The following is a 14,936-nucleotide window of genomic DNA, read 5'->3' on the forward strand; positions in this document are numbered from 1 at the left end:
CAGACACGGAGTGGGACCGGTCTACAGCGTGCCCGACTCAGACTGGGCTCCAACACTCTGGATGTATAGTTCAAAAACAGACAGAACCTCAGTCATGCTCAATGCAAAGAAACACATTCCTCTTTGCACTGAGAGTGGAAAATCAACACTAAATCGCTGCTGATTTGTTTGTCCGCCCTAAAGTCGGGCACATGTGGGTTCTGTTGCAGGCGGGACGAGAGGAGAAAGAATTTTGTGCTTTGATTTGTTTGATTGCAACGCATATACTGTACATGACCTATAGATTTGACTTAAATTAATTCTTGAAGATCCCTTGGCTAACTACATCATGCACTTTTTAGGTGTAACACTGTATCAGAGACTGCCAGCATCTCCTTTTGACGAATTCAGACCAGAGGCTGGCCTTGATCCTTTTATCCACGGGAGACGTTGCAGGAAAGGGTGGCAGGAGTTTTAATTATCGCAAACATTTTTATTCTGACCGGGGTCGTGGCTAACGTCACACTGCTTGTGATGTTTCTGAGGGAGACGAAACCTAGCTGCTGTACACGGTTGTTAAAACTGGGTTCTCTGATATAAAAGATATGGGTGTGAATCTTGTTGCGATGGCTCTCGTCTACCCGTCTATAAAGTCTATGAACCTTATTTACAAATCAAAGAGTGGCACAAGTGTCAACAGAGCCCTGCCCCCCTGCTGCTGCACCGTATGTGCAACCACAGCCCAATCTACCTGAAAGCAGCAAGGTACTGAGCGGCCGGGTCAGCCGTGGTGTGGGCCATGACGCGCCGCTTCCGTCTTGCTACAGGTGAACTGTTGGCTGAGATTTCGGCATAGAAATTTTGTACCGATATCATACTTCAGGACAATATTGGTTTAAAAAAAAAAAAAAAAGATGAATGACAGAAAGCCACCTACTCAAAAGTGGAATTTAATAGTCTAAATTTAGACCATTGGACCATTTGTGAAAAATTGTTTTACACCTTTCAAGACCCTCCAGTCGTCATTACAACAATGACAACTTTCACATACATATATCAGACATTTCTTTTCATTGCAGGGCATGTTCAATATGCTGTTGTATTACAAATGGCTTTGATGGCAGCAGCAGCAGCAAAAAAAAAAAAAAATTGAATAATCAGATTTGCTTACAAAGCCAAAAGGAGGACACAACTGTTGATTTACAATGGATCCTTGTCAGACATGACCTCAAGGCAACACAATCACATTATGCTTTCAAGATTAGAGGAACCAGTGATAGAGCAAGAGTTTACAGGTAAACACTTGAAACGCAAAACCACAGATGACATTATCTTTAATTAGCTTGTAGTTCTCCATAAAGAGGGAAATGTAAAGATGTTTTAAGCCTTCCCCAGTTCCTTCTGGAAACAACATTAATAGAAAAAAATAGAACAAAATATGTCCCGTGAAACATGCAAGTCATCACTGGAAACCAAAGGTTTTGGCAGCTGTCAAAAGGTTTGAGGAGTTTCTCTAGCAGCACGCCACATGGAGGGGTGTCTAATGCTCCTCCCAACCTCGCGGGGCCGGCAGAGCGAATGGATTAAATCGCTCTGCTGCGGAAAGTCCGGGCGCTCTCAAGTACGACGTGTCGCGGCCTTTGGAACCAGTCCAGTGGTTTCAGCTGTGCTCAACGCTGGCTCAGTCGGCCTCAGAGCGACCGAGAGGACACTCGAGTCCTCGGTGAGAGCTCGAGAGTCTGTGCGTGCGCCTAGAAGGGCCAGTGCAAGTTCTCAAAGTCCCCCGTTTGACCCATGTTCACATCCGTCTCCAGCAAGCTCATAATGACCGCCATGGCTGCCTCGTCGCTGCTGAAGCTGCTCAGGCCTGGCACCACCATGCTGTCCAGGTCCACCTGGGTCGGCTCGCCTGGGCAACAGAGCAAAGGAAGGAAAGTGTTACCGTGATAGCGTTTTGAACGAGCTCGTTTTAGCGTTGCAAAAATGATCAAGGAATAAAGTTATTGTCTGGCTCACTTAATTGTATCACCTGCTGATTTAGGGCCTTCGCCCGTGAAAAGGGGTTAGGGGTCAGCGATGCAAATACTGCAGGAGTTTATAATAGAATAGAAAAGATACAACGTCTAAAGGCCTTTTGTAAAGTGGCTTCTTCACATGGGTGTAGACAGAAACGGGTAGTTCCTTTAGATTTGGGACAGTACCTGAGCTTTCAGAAGCTGCGCTGCTGGCGCCCGGTGGCGCCCTCGAGTCGGACAAGGACCGCGATGAGCGGCCTGCCGCCTCCTCTCTGCTGGACGCCTGCAACAAGCGACGTGACGTCAAAACACTGCACAGGGCACCATGTTTCACCGTCATTAAACTCAGAAAACAAGTTGCACACATTTCTGTGTAAATCTGGGTACGTCTGAAGGTGCGTTCGCACTAAAAGCGATGCAAGGTGAAAGCGAGTAGATTCCATGCAAAGTCAATACACAGATATAAATGGTTGCAGATGAAGGGGATTTTCAACGGGCGCCACGAATGACTCATTCGCCGTTTCGGCAGTTTTCAATTTGGGCCTTGAAGCTACTTCCACATGATGTGTCAGCATCACTACAGCACCCCACGTCAACTTGAATGTTCGAGCAACTAGGCTGATTTGCATATAAATAACACACAGCAGCAACATAGACTTTAACGTTCACTAAATATTTCCATAAAAACTCCATGGGCATTAGAATCAAACCTCCTGCCACTAAAACTCACAAAACAAGGAGAAAACACAAGACGTGGAATATGAAATGTAATTCGAAGGGTCTCAGAAAGTGGAATTAAATGGTTGAGTTAAAGTGTATGAACATTCTTCACTCAGAAGGTCACCATGAACCCCTGATCATTTCCAAATTTATAATAAATAAAAAGCTGGCGCTCTCCTCAACCAACATATAATTTTATACTAATAGGAGTTTGTGTGAACTTCGGAATATGTGGAATATATATTTCATTCTGATAGGACCATAGAATATATTCTGGATTCCCGTTTCTGTGCAGTCACAGTGAGCTTGGACATTCAAACTCTGATCTGATCATTGATGAGTCCATATGGACTTTTGGGCCACATTTGAAGCAATTCCCTGCAGGCTTTCCCAATACTCCTTCACGTGAACGGAGCTGACGGATGAACAACATGAAACAAAAAACCAATGCAATTCCCCCCTGAGAAAAGGTTCAGTTATGGTGAAGAGGACACTCACACTGTTGCTGGTTTGCGGGGAAACCAGCGGACATTTCTCTGCGGCGGGGCCAAATGGACTGGAAGCTCCGCTCGATGGGGAGGAGTTAACCCTGTTTCGGAGCAGGTGGGAACACAGCAGGAGATTTGAATATGTTTTTTAAGCCTTATTTAAATCCTATCCTTTACTTGATGTAGCACTGCATCTACTCATGTCAACACCTAAAAGCACGTCTTCCCCTCCCATCTCATAAATATATGCACACAATGCACCTGTAGGATTCGATGAGCTCATTTGCGATTTGGGTCCCTATGCCGCCTGCGTAGATCATTGTGCCCGCGGTGCTGGAAAGGCTGGGAATTATGGGTAACTGCTTTGTGTTCTCTGGGGAAAAAAGAAAATAGAATTCAAGGTTAAATTACACACAATGATAATTGGCCATGTGAATACCCGGCATGTATTTCTTACCCTGAAGTGCTTTTGAGTTGACGGCCTCCTCATCTATTGTGTGGCCAGGCCCCCTGCTGGCACAAAGAAGTATTTATGCCGCTGTTTGAGTCCACGGATAAACTGTATTTTAAAAGCTATGCTACAGCAACGTGATGAGAAGCACAATGTGTGCCTGCTTTTGGAAGATCAGTATTGGGAAAATAGCTCTCCTGTTCTACATGTATTTTTTTTCCAACTGCAAATCACTAGTCAAAGCTCTGATTGTCGCACTGTGAGACAGGTGACACACATATTCACGGATGAATCAATACTTACGAGACCACCCTGTTTGAAGACACGATAAACTCGACTTCTTTGGTCCACGGATTGGTGAAACTAACCCACTGACTTTGGAGGGAGACGTAGGAGCCGCACTTTGTTTTGAACTTGTAGCACTGCGTCTGGATCTTCTCTTTGCTTCGAAGAACTGCCGAGACATCCAACACCAGTGTTACAACAGAAGACAGTGAAGGCTTGCAATCTCTTGCCCTTTCCAAAGACAAAAAAAACATGCAGCCTTTTTCTGAAACAGACTTGTTTCTGGCATCCAAAAACAAGCCGTATTGAAATCAGATGAAGGGTTAAAGTCGCCCACTGCGTTTGCTTTCCATCACCTTGCCTGTGTTTCTCCGCGAGGTGCCGCAGGTCGTCCTGGTGGAAGTACTCGTAACACGACGTGCCAAGAACTTCCTGTGGGAGATAGCCGATGACCGTCGTGGCTCTGGGAAAGGACGAGAGGTTCAGTTAGTCGACCACAAAGATCGGAGGATGAGCGAAGGAGCCTCTCACTGTAACACTGAGCAGTCCCACGTGCGAATGACGCACTTCAACACATGGGAAGAGATTTTCGTGCGATGCCGTCGAGATGCATGACCCCTGAGGAAGTCGAACTAACCAAACCCGGAGGCCTCCTCGCCACAACAGTTCCATGACTCACGGTGGCCGAGTAGGTGGTCGCTTGTACTCACTGCTGTTCTACAAAAGTGAACTTTCCGTCGATGGCACAGCGGGTGACGAACTCAGAGGGCTTCATGTTGATGTCTTTGGAAGGCAGGTTGGGCACGTGGCCGAGGAGGCGGCACACGGTCACCAGGCAGGTCAGGTTTGAGGTTTCCTTCTCGACGTCCCCCTCAGAGTCCGGCTGGCTGCTCGGCCAACTCCGCATGTATCCAGTGCAGTGCAGGGTACAGTATTGGTAAGTGTCTGTGGACATAAATATAACACAATTTTGTTAAGATTTAATTACTGTATGCTAAGTTTAACATGCAATTAACTAAATAGTAGAGTTCAAATCTGTTTATTTTGAGGAAACATCAGGGCCCCGTTCCTCGTAGGTGGTCAATCAAGTCAATCAAATGCCCCACTAGGCAGCTCAAATGAATCCGATGATTGACGTCAGTCGGTTCCTCGTAGCCTGACCCGCGATCAAACTCTCGTTAATTTGAACCAGACATGAGGCACCAGGACAATCGCACGTGTGCGTCCTACGTCAAAAAAGGGGGAGGAGTCGATCGCTGAAACTATGAATGATTTCCTAACAGTACAAAGGCAAGTAAATTCAAAAGAAAAGCCTCTTTTTTTCTCCGCCGACGAGCAGGAGATGATAGTGAATGCATATGAGGAGTAGAAGACCATCACTGGAATATTTGAATGAATGAATTGTATGAATTGAACGTTTTTTCTGTGCCTGTGTGAGGGTTTCGCGACATGTGTATAGACTGTTAAGCCCTCTGAGGCCAATTTTGGGCTATAGAAAATAAAATGAATAATCTTGGTTAAAACTAACACCGCAAGGGCTAGACAAGAAGCATGCCGATGACCTGCGCATCGCCAACACTGTGCGAAAACGTACAGTATGAGAAACCGTGTGGGAGACAATGCCTGGCTGTGGCTGGAGAAGGTCTTGTTGTAAATAAATTATTGCTTGTCAGCGCTCGTATAGGAAGTCATTGTGATGTCGTAACAGATTTTTTTGATCTGAAAGAACTTTTGTAATCAAAAGGCATTGCTCTCCCAATAGAAATATTGCAGCACAGTTGCTGATAGGGGCCACTGTGTGGCACTAGACCTCGGGTTTCAGTCACCACAAATGTGCTGACAGCCTTGTACAATGTTGCTGGCTTCCTTTCTGCGAAGGACCACACGTTTGGTTTTCTTTTTGTGGAATCTACTCGGGAAAATAAATTCTCATTCGAACTGTGCCTGAAAGAGTTAATTAAGGGGAACTCAAAGCAGAATCACTGCTGCTGTGTGCATTAACGGCTCGGCTCAGTTTCTCTTCTCTCTTGGAGCTGAAAACCAACAACACAACCCCACCCTCTTCCCCGAGCATGACGACGTTGTGACATCATCAAACCCACCTTTCTTTTTCAGCATACAGGGGAGCAAGTGCTTGTCCTCCTGCTTCTCCTCCACCCGATTGTGCTTCATCCGGCAGAAGAAGGATCTCCGGGCCCCGGTGGACAAGTGGGGCGGCCTGACGGGGGCATCCACCTGGTCCCCAGCTGCACACACATACGGTGTTAGCTTTTCTCATGTGTCTTTTCCTCTGTCACATGGCGTTGGGACGTCATTCGTTTCCCAGACTGTGTAGCATCGTGTGGTCCCAGACTGACGCGGCGACAGACTTACTTGCGGCGTCGATGAGGCGTTGGCGAGGGCACTCCGAGGACGACAGCTGCTCCTTCACCTTGTTAATGTCTTTGGGGTGGATGAAATCGAACAGGCTCTGCCCAGTCAGCTCAAACTGTGAATGCAAATGGCATGCACCCATTCATACAACTCTCATATCTCGGTTTAATTGTTGTCGTCTGCTCCATGAGGGAGTTGCCGCAGTGCGTATCCAGTGGCGGTTTGGCTGCTAAAGCCCCGAGATCAGACGCCTGCAGACATGGTGTCGGGTTACTTCAGATGCTCTTCTATGCTTTTAATCTCCAGTCCTCCCCGCTGACCTGCAGTCTGTCTCATAGCTGGAAAATGTGGTCAGGAGAATGTAGAGCAGGTGCGGCCATCGGGTCAGGCTGCCACTCAAATGACTCCGCTGATGTTACGCACTCTACTTGGCCTCATTATACAAATTTAATTGAAATGCAAAAAAAAGCAATGCTACCTGGGGATTACAGCGAGAGGAGTGCGTGACGTGGTGCGACGTACCCGGTCAAAGTTGAGGATCTTGGAGACCGACTCGGAGATGAACAGGACTTTGGCCCGGTCACAACTTACAATTAAGAGGAAACCATCCGCAGCCTGTCGATAAACGGACACATCAATGCAAAGACAGAGGCATGCGATGATCACATGGGACTGAATCGCGGGTCACACTTGAGTACCTACCCTGAGCAGAAGGTGCCTGAGGTCATCTTGAGGCATGATCGAAGGCTCGTGGGTGGAGATAATAAAGGCGCTGCGCGTCCCGGCTTAACACAAAAAAGGCGGGGAAATAAAAGCTTTTAGATGAATCGGAACGGGGACGTCGCTGTCGTTTTGAAATAACCGGGTGGCTTCAGGGTTACCTCTGAGCCCTTTCAGGTGCAGCACGGCCTTCCGCAGGACGGTGAGCTTGTCGAGTTTCCGAGTGAGGGGCTGACAGGCGGGGATCATGGCGGCCAGCTCGTCGATGAGGTTGTTCATCTTATCCCTCCGCCGTTTCTCGATCTGCCGGTGAGGCTCCCTGCAGTCACAATTCAGGCGGACAATCATAAAGCAATTCTTTAAAAATCATTTTAGGCCGGTGAATAGAAACAGAACAGAATTACCTGAAGCATTTTATTTTGACTTGCAGATCGTCCTCATCAGATCTACAAGTAGAGGGATCAAACGTGTGATTGCGTGCCAGCATTCTCTCACAAGACATTGAGTAAACACCACCAAGAGGTAAGCGTGTACCTGCCGAGGTCGTCGTCCAATTGGGAGTCGACGCTGCGGCTGTAAGGTGCAACATTTTTGGTTGTTAGATGATAATAAGGATGCATGCATCGCACTGTCCATATCTACATGGCCGTGCTCTTACTGCACATGGGGGGTCTTACCTCTCCTCCGAATCTCCCTTCCGTTTCCTTGGCAGCTCGACAGCTTGCAGCGAGGAGGCCGCTTGTTTTGGCCCTCCCTCCTCTGCAACCAGATCTGAGACATGAATACAAGCGGCACAGGGACGTGAGGGACTGAGTGTGAACGCATCAGCATTGACGGCACGTCCACTGCCCTTTTAATAATTCACCATGAGTAAACAAGACTTGCACTGCCACTGGGGTTCGTTGGGTTCATTGGGTATATTAACAACTAAATTGAGACAGGAGTGAAGCGGATTCTTTTTCTCATTAAAAGCTTTCAGCATTACTTTTTGGACAAATGGACTTAATATGCATACATTTGTAAAGGATGTGTATATTCATATGCATTTGACCCACATACTACAACAGTCAATACAATAAAAAAATAATGAAGGTTGAATTATTAATAATATGAATCCAAAGTGTATGGAAGTACATGAAGGGGATAATTGAAATATATCCAAATACCACTGAAGACAGAACTGAAACTTTATTTGGAAACTATTTAAATTCATGTTTTAATCCTCATTCCAAGTATTACTCCACATCAAAATTAGTAAATTGAAAAAAAAAGGCACAAATTGGCCTCAAGTTGCTTGTATCATGATGCTTAGTAACAATATAATTGTTAGTATCATTGTTTAACAACAATCAGTGACTTATGATGCAAATGTGGGAGGCACTTTTTTTTTTTTCCAAAAGGCTGTTACCTTACTCACTCAGCCACGTTGAAAGCTTCAGAGGCTGGCACATAAATACACACACTTCCAGTTCATTGAAATTTGAGGAATTTTAGTCATTTGATTTTAGAGGTATGCTCAAAAAATGCATAACATACTAAAAAGCAATTGTGTTAAAATGACGCTTTTGTTTGTCTCGATTTAGTGACGTCATGCTTGCAGCGGTCATGTGCCTGCCAGAGACAATGCTAAGAGCACGACTGGAGGAATTTCTCCATTCAGTCTCTGGCCAAACCATATATGCATTATTTCTCACGCATCGACTATTCCACATGACTACACGTCACATGTGGGGGGGGGGGGGAGAAAACGAGAGGTCACAGTGACCCTTTCCACGCAGCACAAAAGGCCGCTTCTAAGGTCACCCGGTTCCCTGTCTCCGTACGGGTGAGGAGCAACAGCGGCTGCTTTGTGGCGGGCCAGCGACGACGAGAGGCCCGGCCTGCAGCGAGCCAGCGGGGGACCGAGCGGATCGCTGAAACACGGAAACGGACTGGAACAAAGTCGGCGTGAACGCGGGTGCCAGGGAACCTACAATGTGACCTACATGCTTTTTCTAAAGAGTGCACATGGCATTCCACATGGATGACTTATGGTGCTGGTAGTGGACAGCAGGATGAATTGAATTATAGACTTGAGGCACAGCCAGATGAAGGGCTGCTGGAAGGCCAGGGAACACAGTAGTCTGATTTGATGCAATCCAAACCAGTACAACGCTTATTCAGCAATAAAAAGTCAGATACCTAAATGTTATATAGATGCAAAAGAGGGCCGTAAAGGCCAAACAGTACAGTGAAAAGAAAACTAGCTAGCTTGCAGATCGCTTCTTGGCTTTGGACAGGGTACTACGACGGTATTATAAAGAAACAGAAATACAAAAAAACATTTTGCTGTGATGAGCTCAAATGTCTTGCATTGGAAAAACCTCCAACAAACCATGTGCTGCTGTGTTTCCTCCAACGAGTAGCAAAGTACTAACACATGATTGACAGAACGACAGCATCAATTAGTGTCTGTGCTAAACAGTCAGCTGGGTTTGAGGCTTCACTGCTCACATGCAAATAGCTATGCTTGTTGTTTTTTTTAAATAAAGATGAAAGTCCTGGTTTCAAAGTAAGTACAGCATTAAATATTTCAGAGGCAACAGCATTTTTATTTAATGAATTCATGAACTAAATAGGTTGGATATTTGTCATTCTTGGTCTTTAGGGGCAGACAGTGGATACCACCACTTAAACATCTCAACAACAACAAAAAAAGACAGCCAACAGAAAAGTGTACAGACATGTCGTATTAGCAGCATTAAGACAAGGAATTGTAACTGCTTACAGTTAAATAAAGCTTTTCAGACAAAGCTGGCAAGGCAAAAGGTGATTGTTGAGGAGATGATAATGGACTGATAAATCAGCACAAACGGTATCAGTTTCTAGGTATGTTTTTGAACCAATCTGGGATGGCTTTAACTATTTAGATGCTTCTAAAACATGTCAACAGGTCACTGTACTTTGTAAAATGAATTAATACAAAGTAATATATGAAAGAGATAAGTTGTTACTTTTACAAAGACCCCATTGCGGCTCAGAAAGGTGTCGGAATGTGTCAGCTTTTAGATGCCACAGCTTCAACATCCATCCAAAAAATGAAAAAGGTGCAAAGTGACAATAACAGTCATAACTACAAGGAGATACTAAATAATTAACATATGCACCACAAGGAGAAACTTTTACCACAGATAAAAAAACGATAATTCTACGATAAGTGTAGAATATAATCAAGTTCAATATTGCTAACCGTCTTCTGACCTCATGTTGGTGTGATCTTATTCATATAGTTACATTGTGAAAAAGCTCAGTCTGCTTATTTCCAAGAACCTTTTGTTAACTGCAGCAGGACCGTATTGGATTATAAACATGGACTATGAAGGTTATAGAGAAAATTGACTGGATAGTTAGTGACACATTTGGGTGACAAGTTAGGTTAAGTAATGTATTTCTTTATAAATTGTATTTCATCCATGCCATTTTACATGAAGAACCCAATTAAACATTTTGCAGGGACTTAAGTTAGACTATTCGTGTTGAATAAAATGCATATATGTTATCGTCCATCCATTTAGTACATTTGTGACGATCATTATAGTGGTACAATTATTTGAATAACCTGATCACGCCTCCTGCCGTGCAGCCACTAGCGCCCTCTGGCGCACAGAGGAGGCAGCGCTGCTCTACTGATCTACTGACCCAATTCTGACGGGCCGCGACAAAAACAACACGTTTAACCCGAAGGTTCGATGAAGGCGGGGCTCATAAAGATACTTTGCACGGTAGAGGGGTTATTATTATGTTCAAGACTTGAAATAAATACAGACATCGAGTCGATATTTGAGCGAAATCCTCGCCATTGGTCGCAGCCAGGCGGTTCAACGAGTTTTACCCCCTCGAGCAGTGACGACGGGCCATGGGGCAGGTTACCGGGTTTCTTCGTGCTCCCGGTGCTGCGGGTAGTCGCCGACACGTTGCGCAGTCAGCGCACTTACCCAGTTCGTCCAGGTGGTGCCCTTCAGAGCCGCTTCTGGCAGAAGTAACGTCGCGCTAACACTTCGCTTCGATGTCACGGAGTTCAGCGAAAGCAAAGTTCGCGCAAAAAGTAACGTTGCTCCCGTGAAGCAACGGCCCCATCAGTCGCATGAACGGCACCGGCGAGGAAGCACTTTCTAGTAGTGCCCTGCGCCGCTATTGTTTGTTTCATTTATCCAGTCCAGAAAGATGGGAGAGAAGCCACGAAGCCCACTGTTCGCGCCTGTCATTCGGGAACGCGCGACACGAGCCGCAATGCACGCGATTAGCACAACGACGCCGCCGTGTCCCAGGCGTCTCCCCGTCCCTGGGGACCTACCTGCCGACCTGTGCGCCGTCCCGTCAGCGCCTCCGGCGGACATGCCTACGGACTGGAGCCGGTGTGCCCGGTGAGGACCACAGAGCGCCGCATGCGGAGCCAGCAGCTGTAGTAGTAACCGAGGAGAGGGAGCCGGTTGTTGTGTGATTGAATTTCTCCTCACCCTCCTCCTCCCGTATTTTTTTTTCCACAAGAGGCGGGGCGGGGGGGGGTGGGGGGAGGACACCGTGAGGGTACGAGAACGGACCAGGGATCTTTCGCACTCCTTTGTCGCCTTTTTGCTTCGTGGAGGTTTACTCGACGCCGTTTTGCGAGGACAGCTTCTGTTCATTCATGTCGGCTGGTGTCGCGAGAGAGGAAAGAAAGGGAGAGAGGGGGGGGTCGTGGATAATGTGTTTTTCTCCCACGTGAAACGGACCGAATTTCTCTGCATGAAACTGGGGTGACATTTGTACAACTATGCAAGCTACTTTAGACGCGTATCGTTTCACGATGGACTACAGCGTATCTGTATTGTTGTAAGCGTTGTGCGGTTTCATTTAGCGTTAAGAAACATGTACAGATGGGGCGTGTGGTGCGCTGGGAGACACAAGGTTGGTGGCTCGAATCCCGGCTGCTCCATGTGCCATGTCGAAGTGTCCTTGAGCAAGACACCCAACCCTTAATTGCTCCCTCGGCCAAAATGTAATGCATGGGTTATAATGTAATGTAAGTCGCTTTGGATAAAAGCGTCAGCTAAATGACCTGTAATGCAACATATTATGGAACTGAAATGTACACAAAAAAAGAAAACGATCTACGGGTTTGTATTTCCTCAAACGGTCGTGAAGCATAACTCGCCATCAGAGGCTGATCTAAGAAGAGATGGTAAACTGTACTGTCCAACTCGTTTGTAACGCACGCGGTGCGCTGACAGTGCCGGTGAGCGACTCATTCTTCCGGTGATCTCGCGCCACCAGTCTGCTTCTCTGCACTCTTCCTTTCGCACAGACAAAGAGGCAAAGGGAAGGAGGTCTCACTCCGCCATTATTTCCTAGTATTTGACCAACACAATCAATCAACGCCGATATCGAAGAGTGGCGGGTGGCATGTTCCGATCTCAAAACGGCATGTAGCGGCTTTTACCGAGGTCAGGACTGACACCCCCATAGATCCGCCTCCTCATCCATGTGCAAATCCCATGTAAATGAGTACCTTTTTGCCTCAAGGACCTGTGTGGTGGATAAACACAACAAAATAACCGGCCCGACAGGGGGGTGGGGGCGGATCTGCTGTGCGCAGCGAGGAGCGGACAATTGTAAATGTAAAATTACACGTATTGCCCTCTATGGACCAGCTGCCACTGATAGTCACCATCGAGGGTTGCCATTAGGTGGAACATTCTTTTCAAGATTCAAGATTCGATTTTACATGCATACATTTGACATAGTCACACATTATGAGTTTGACTGGGTACATTAAAAACACCTATGGATGTGAAAAAATACTGAAATGGTTCAATGGCGTCACTATTTCCCCCAATTAAAATAAGTCAGAGGAAGTCTTCTTTGATGATACTGACGATCTTCGGCACTACCCTGCATAGTGTAATTCTTCGCACGCGACTTTACGTAAGACGGAAGGCTGCATGGGCCAACGGAACGCGTTGACCTATATGTTATAAAACCGGAGGGTCAGGTGGACATGGTTGGCTTAGCAACCCGTTGGAAGCCGTGTGCAGAGGCTACATGGCGTATCCGTGGGTTTTACCAACCCGGAAATGGTAAACGGTAAAGAGTCCAAGGGCATATTGCAAATGTTGGCAGCTTATGCAGGGGAAATTGAACCTATTGGATGCGATGGTAATGATATTATTGATATATAATGTCCTCTTACTCTAAATTAATCTATTTGCATCTTTCCCTTGAGGGCCCTGAAAAAATGGTTTGTTTTCATTTGGTTAAACGTTTAACCAACTAAATTAATCAAAATACGTTTATAAACCACTTGACCCCCCTCCCCCTCTGACATCACAGTTGTAGCTTGTGCATTCTCCTTTACAGCCCTTTCCCATTCAAAACAATACAGTGTATAAATAGGTCTTGTTGGTTTAAAGGGGGGGGGGGGTGGGTTGGAATGTAGGCCCAACTATACCTCATGGGTGTAGCTACTTATGTCCTGGGTCTTGGGCGTGTTGTCCTCCAGTGAGGTCGCTTTGTCAGTAAGCTGCGCCCACCCTGTCCTTACAGCTACACCTATCTGACTGATGTGGTGATTAATTTTTTTTAAAAAGCAATTGAACACGGGGCAACTTTGAATCGGACGAAAAGTGGGAAAAAGGTGCCGATGTGCAATCCTTCCACCCGGTCTGTTTTCGGTTTTGTTTTGACTGCGCCTGTATGGTATGAACTTGCTGACACTAGAGGGATTGTTATATTCAAGACAAAGGTGTGTAGGCTGGTTGGACCTCATACTCCACTCCAAGTCTGTCATGCACATATGCAGACAACATTTCAACGTCATGTTACTACAGCAGCAGAGTTACGTTTACATGTGTTCTGACATGCTTCCTTGCATTACACATCAAAATTATATTTGTGTGACAATAAACATCTAGAAATTGAAGGGATTAATACTAGGCAAAGTTTCCACTACAGCAGCATCCCTCCCCACGGAGAGCATTTCATCCTAAAATTATCAACTGACCTGGGCTAAAGGCTCTTGACATGTTCTTATGTTGACATGTAAAGCTATGAGCAAAGCACAGTGCCCACTGATACGACCCGGTGTGCATCAGCAGCTCCCCCTAGTGGCCTCAGCGGAGATCACAAACAAACTGTCCGCTTTAAAGACATAAACGCTGCATTCATTTGCTCTAACTCTGTATTTTAAATTTTTACTTACTGCTATTGAATGCTTATCCCAAACTTAATTTTGCTGTCGTATGTGTGTATATACACACATACGACAGCAAAATTAAGTATATACCTACATTTGTTGAATGTCACGTGATCACTGTATTTTGTTGCATCAGACTTGTTTTTCCTTTCTTGTTTAGTATCTGCCACATAATATGTTTTTACTCAGGTAAACTACTGCTTTAAATTGTGGATTTCATCTTTTCAAAAGCTTTCTCCGGGCCTCCACACTCCAATGTGTTAATATAACATGTGGTCTTAATTTGGTGAACCACAGAAAAATATCTAGACCATCTACCCCCCATATTCCCCAACAACAAAAACCCTGAAGACTTTAAGTGTTTAATTTATATTGTTTTAAGCATTTCATCAACATGAGAACTCATCAATGTGAATGAATATATTAATGAGCGTTTCCTCCGTCACTCCAGTTTCCTTCAAGTGTCTACAACAATATGTACACAGAGTTACACAAAATACCTCACGACACAGTCCTGTGGAATTATTTTTTTCTCTTTTAAAACTCTATTTGAGCGGAGAATACAAATAATTAGCGCAGTCCATGGACCACTTCCTTCTGAAACTGGACTCTGGATGTGAATCTAATCTTCTTTCATCCTTTGAGTTAACTGCCTATTTCTGAGAAGATAAATGCACCTTTCCCTGCTTTCAGAG

General features: G+C 45.6%; 1 protein-coding gene across 2 annotated transcripts; it reads right to left on the bottom strand.

Moving 5' to 3' along the window:
* Positions 1 to 906: 906 nt before the first annotated feature.
* LOC119211548 (basic helix-loop-helix ARNT-like protein 2) lies at positions 907 to 12,073 on the bottom strand. 2 transcript variants are annotated; one of them, XM_037462530.2, is made up of 17 exons: positions 11,365 to 12,073; positions 7,709 to 7,802; positions 7,566 to 7,604; positions 7,436 to 7,477; positions 7,193 to 7,350; positions 7,014 to 7,096; positions 6,834 to 6,926; positions 6,312 to 6,426; positions 6,041 to 6,184; positions 4,649 to 4,883; positions 4,295 to 4,401; positions 3,957 to 4,107; positions 3,660 to 3,715; positions 3,464 to 3,575; positions 3,213 to 3,303; positions 2,181 to 2,277; positions 907 to 1,888 (listed from the first exon to the last, which is right to left on the bottom strand). In XM_037462530.2, the coding sequence occupies exons 1-17, from the start codon at positions 11,693 to 11,695 to the stop codon at positions 1,731 to 1,733; spliced, it is 2,106 nt and encodes a 701-aa protein (XP_037318427.2). In that variant the 5' UTR covers positions 11,696 to 12,073; the 3' UTR covers positions 907 to 1,730. The 2 variants fall into 2 exon arrangements, with proteins under 2 accessions (XP_037318427.2, XP_037318428.2); XM_037462531.2 differs by having other exon boundaries at positions 908 to 1,888; positions 3,660 to 3,712.
* Positions 12,074 to 14,936: the final 2,863 nt, after the last annotated feature.

The sequence above is a fragment of the Pungitius pungitius genome, chromosome 2, assembly GCF_949316345.1.
Source record: "Pungitius pungitius chromosome 2, fPunPun2.1, whole genome shotgun sequence".
Lineage (NCBI taxonomy): Eukaryota > Metazoa > Chordata > Actinopteri > Perciformes > Gasterosteidae > Pungitius > Pungitius pungitius.

Coding starts and splice junctions, on each gene's coding strand:
- LOC119211548 (XM_037462530.2), bottom strand. CDS start 11,695: ATGAACAGAAGCTGTCCTCGCAAAACGGCGTCGAGTAAACCTCCACGA. Junction 6,185..6,311: donor ACGCCTCATCGACGCCGCAA/GTAAGTCTGTCG, acceptor ATGTGTGTGCAG/CTGGGGACCAGGTGGATGCC. Junction 3,576..3,659: donor CAACTCAAAAGCACTTCAGG/GTAAGAAATACA, acceptor TTTTTTCCCCAG/AGAACACAAAGCAGTTACCC.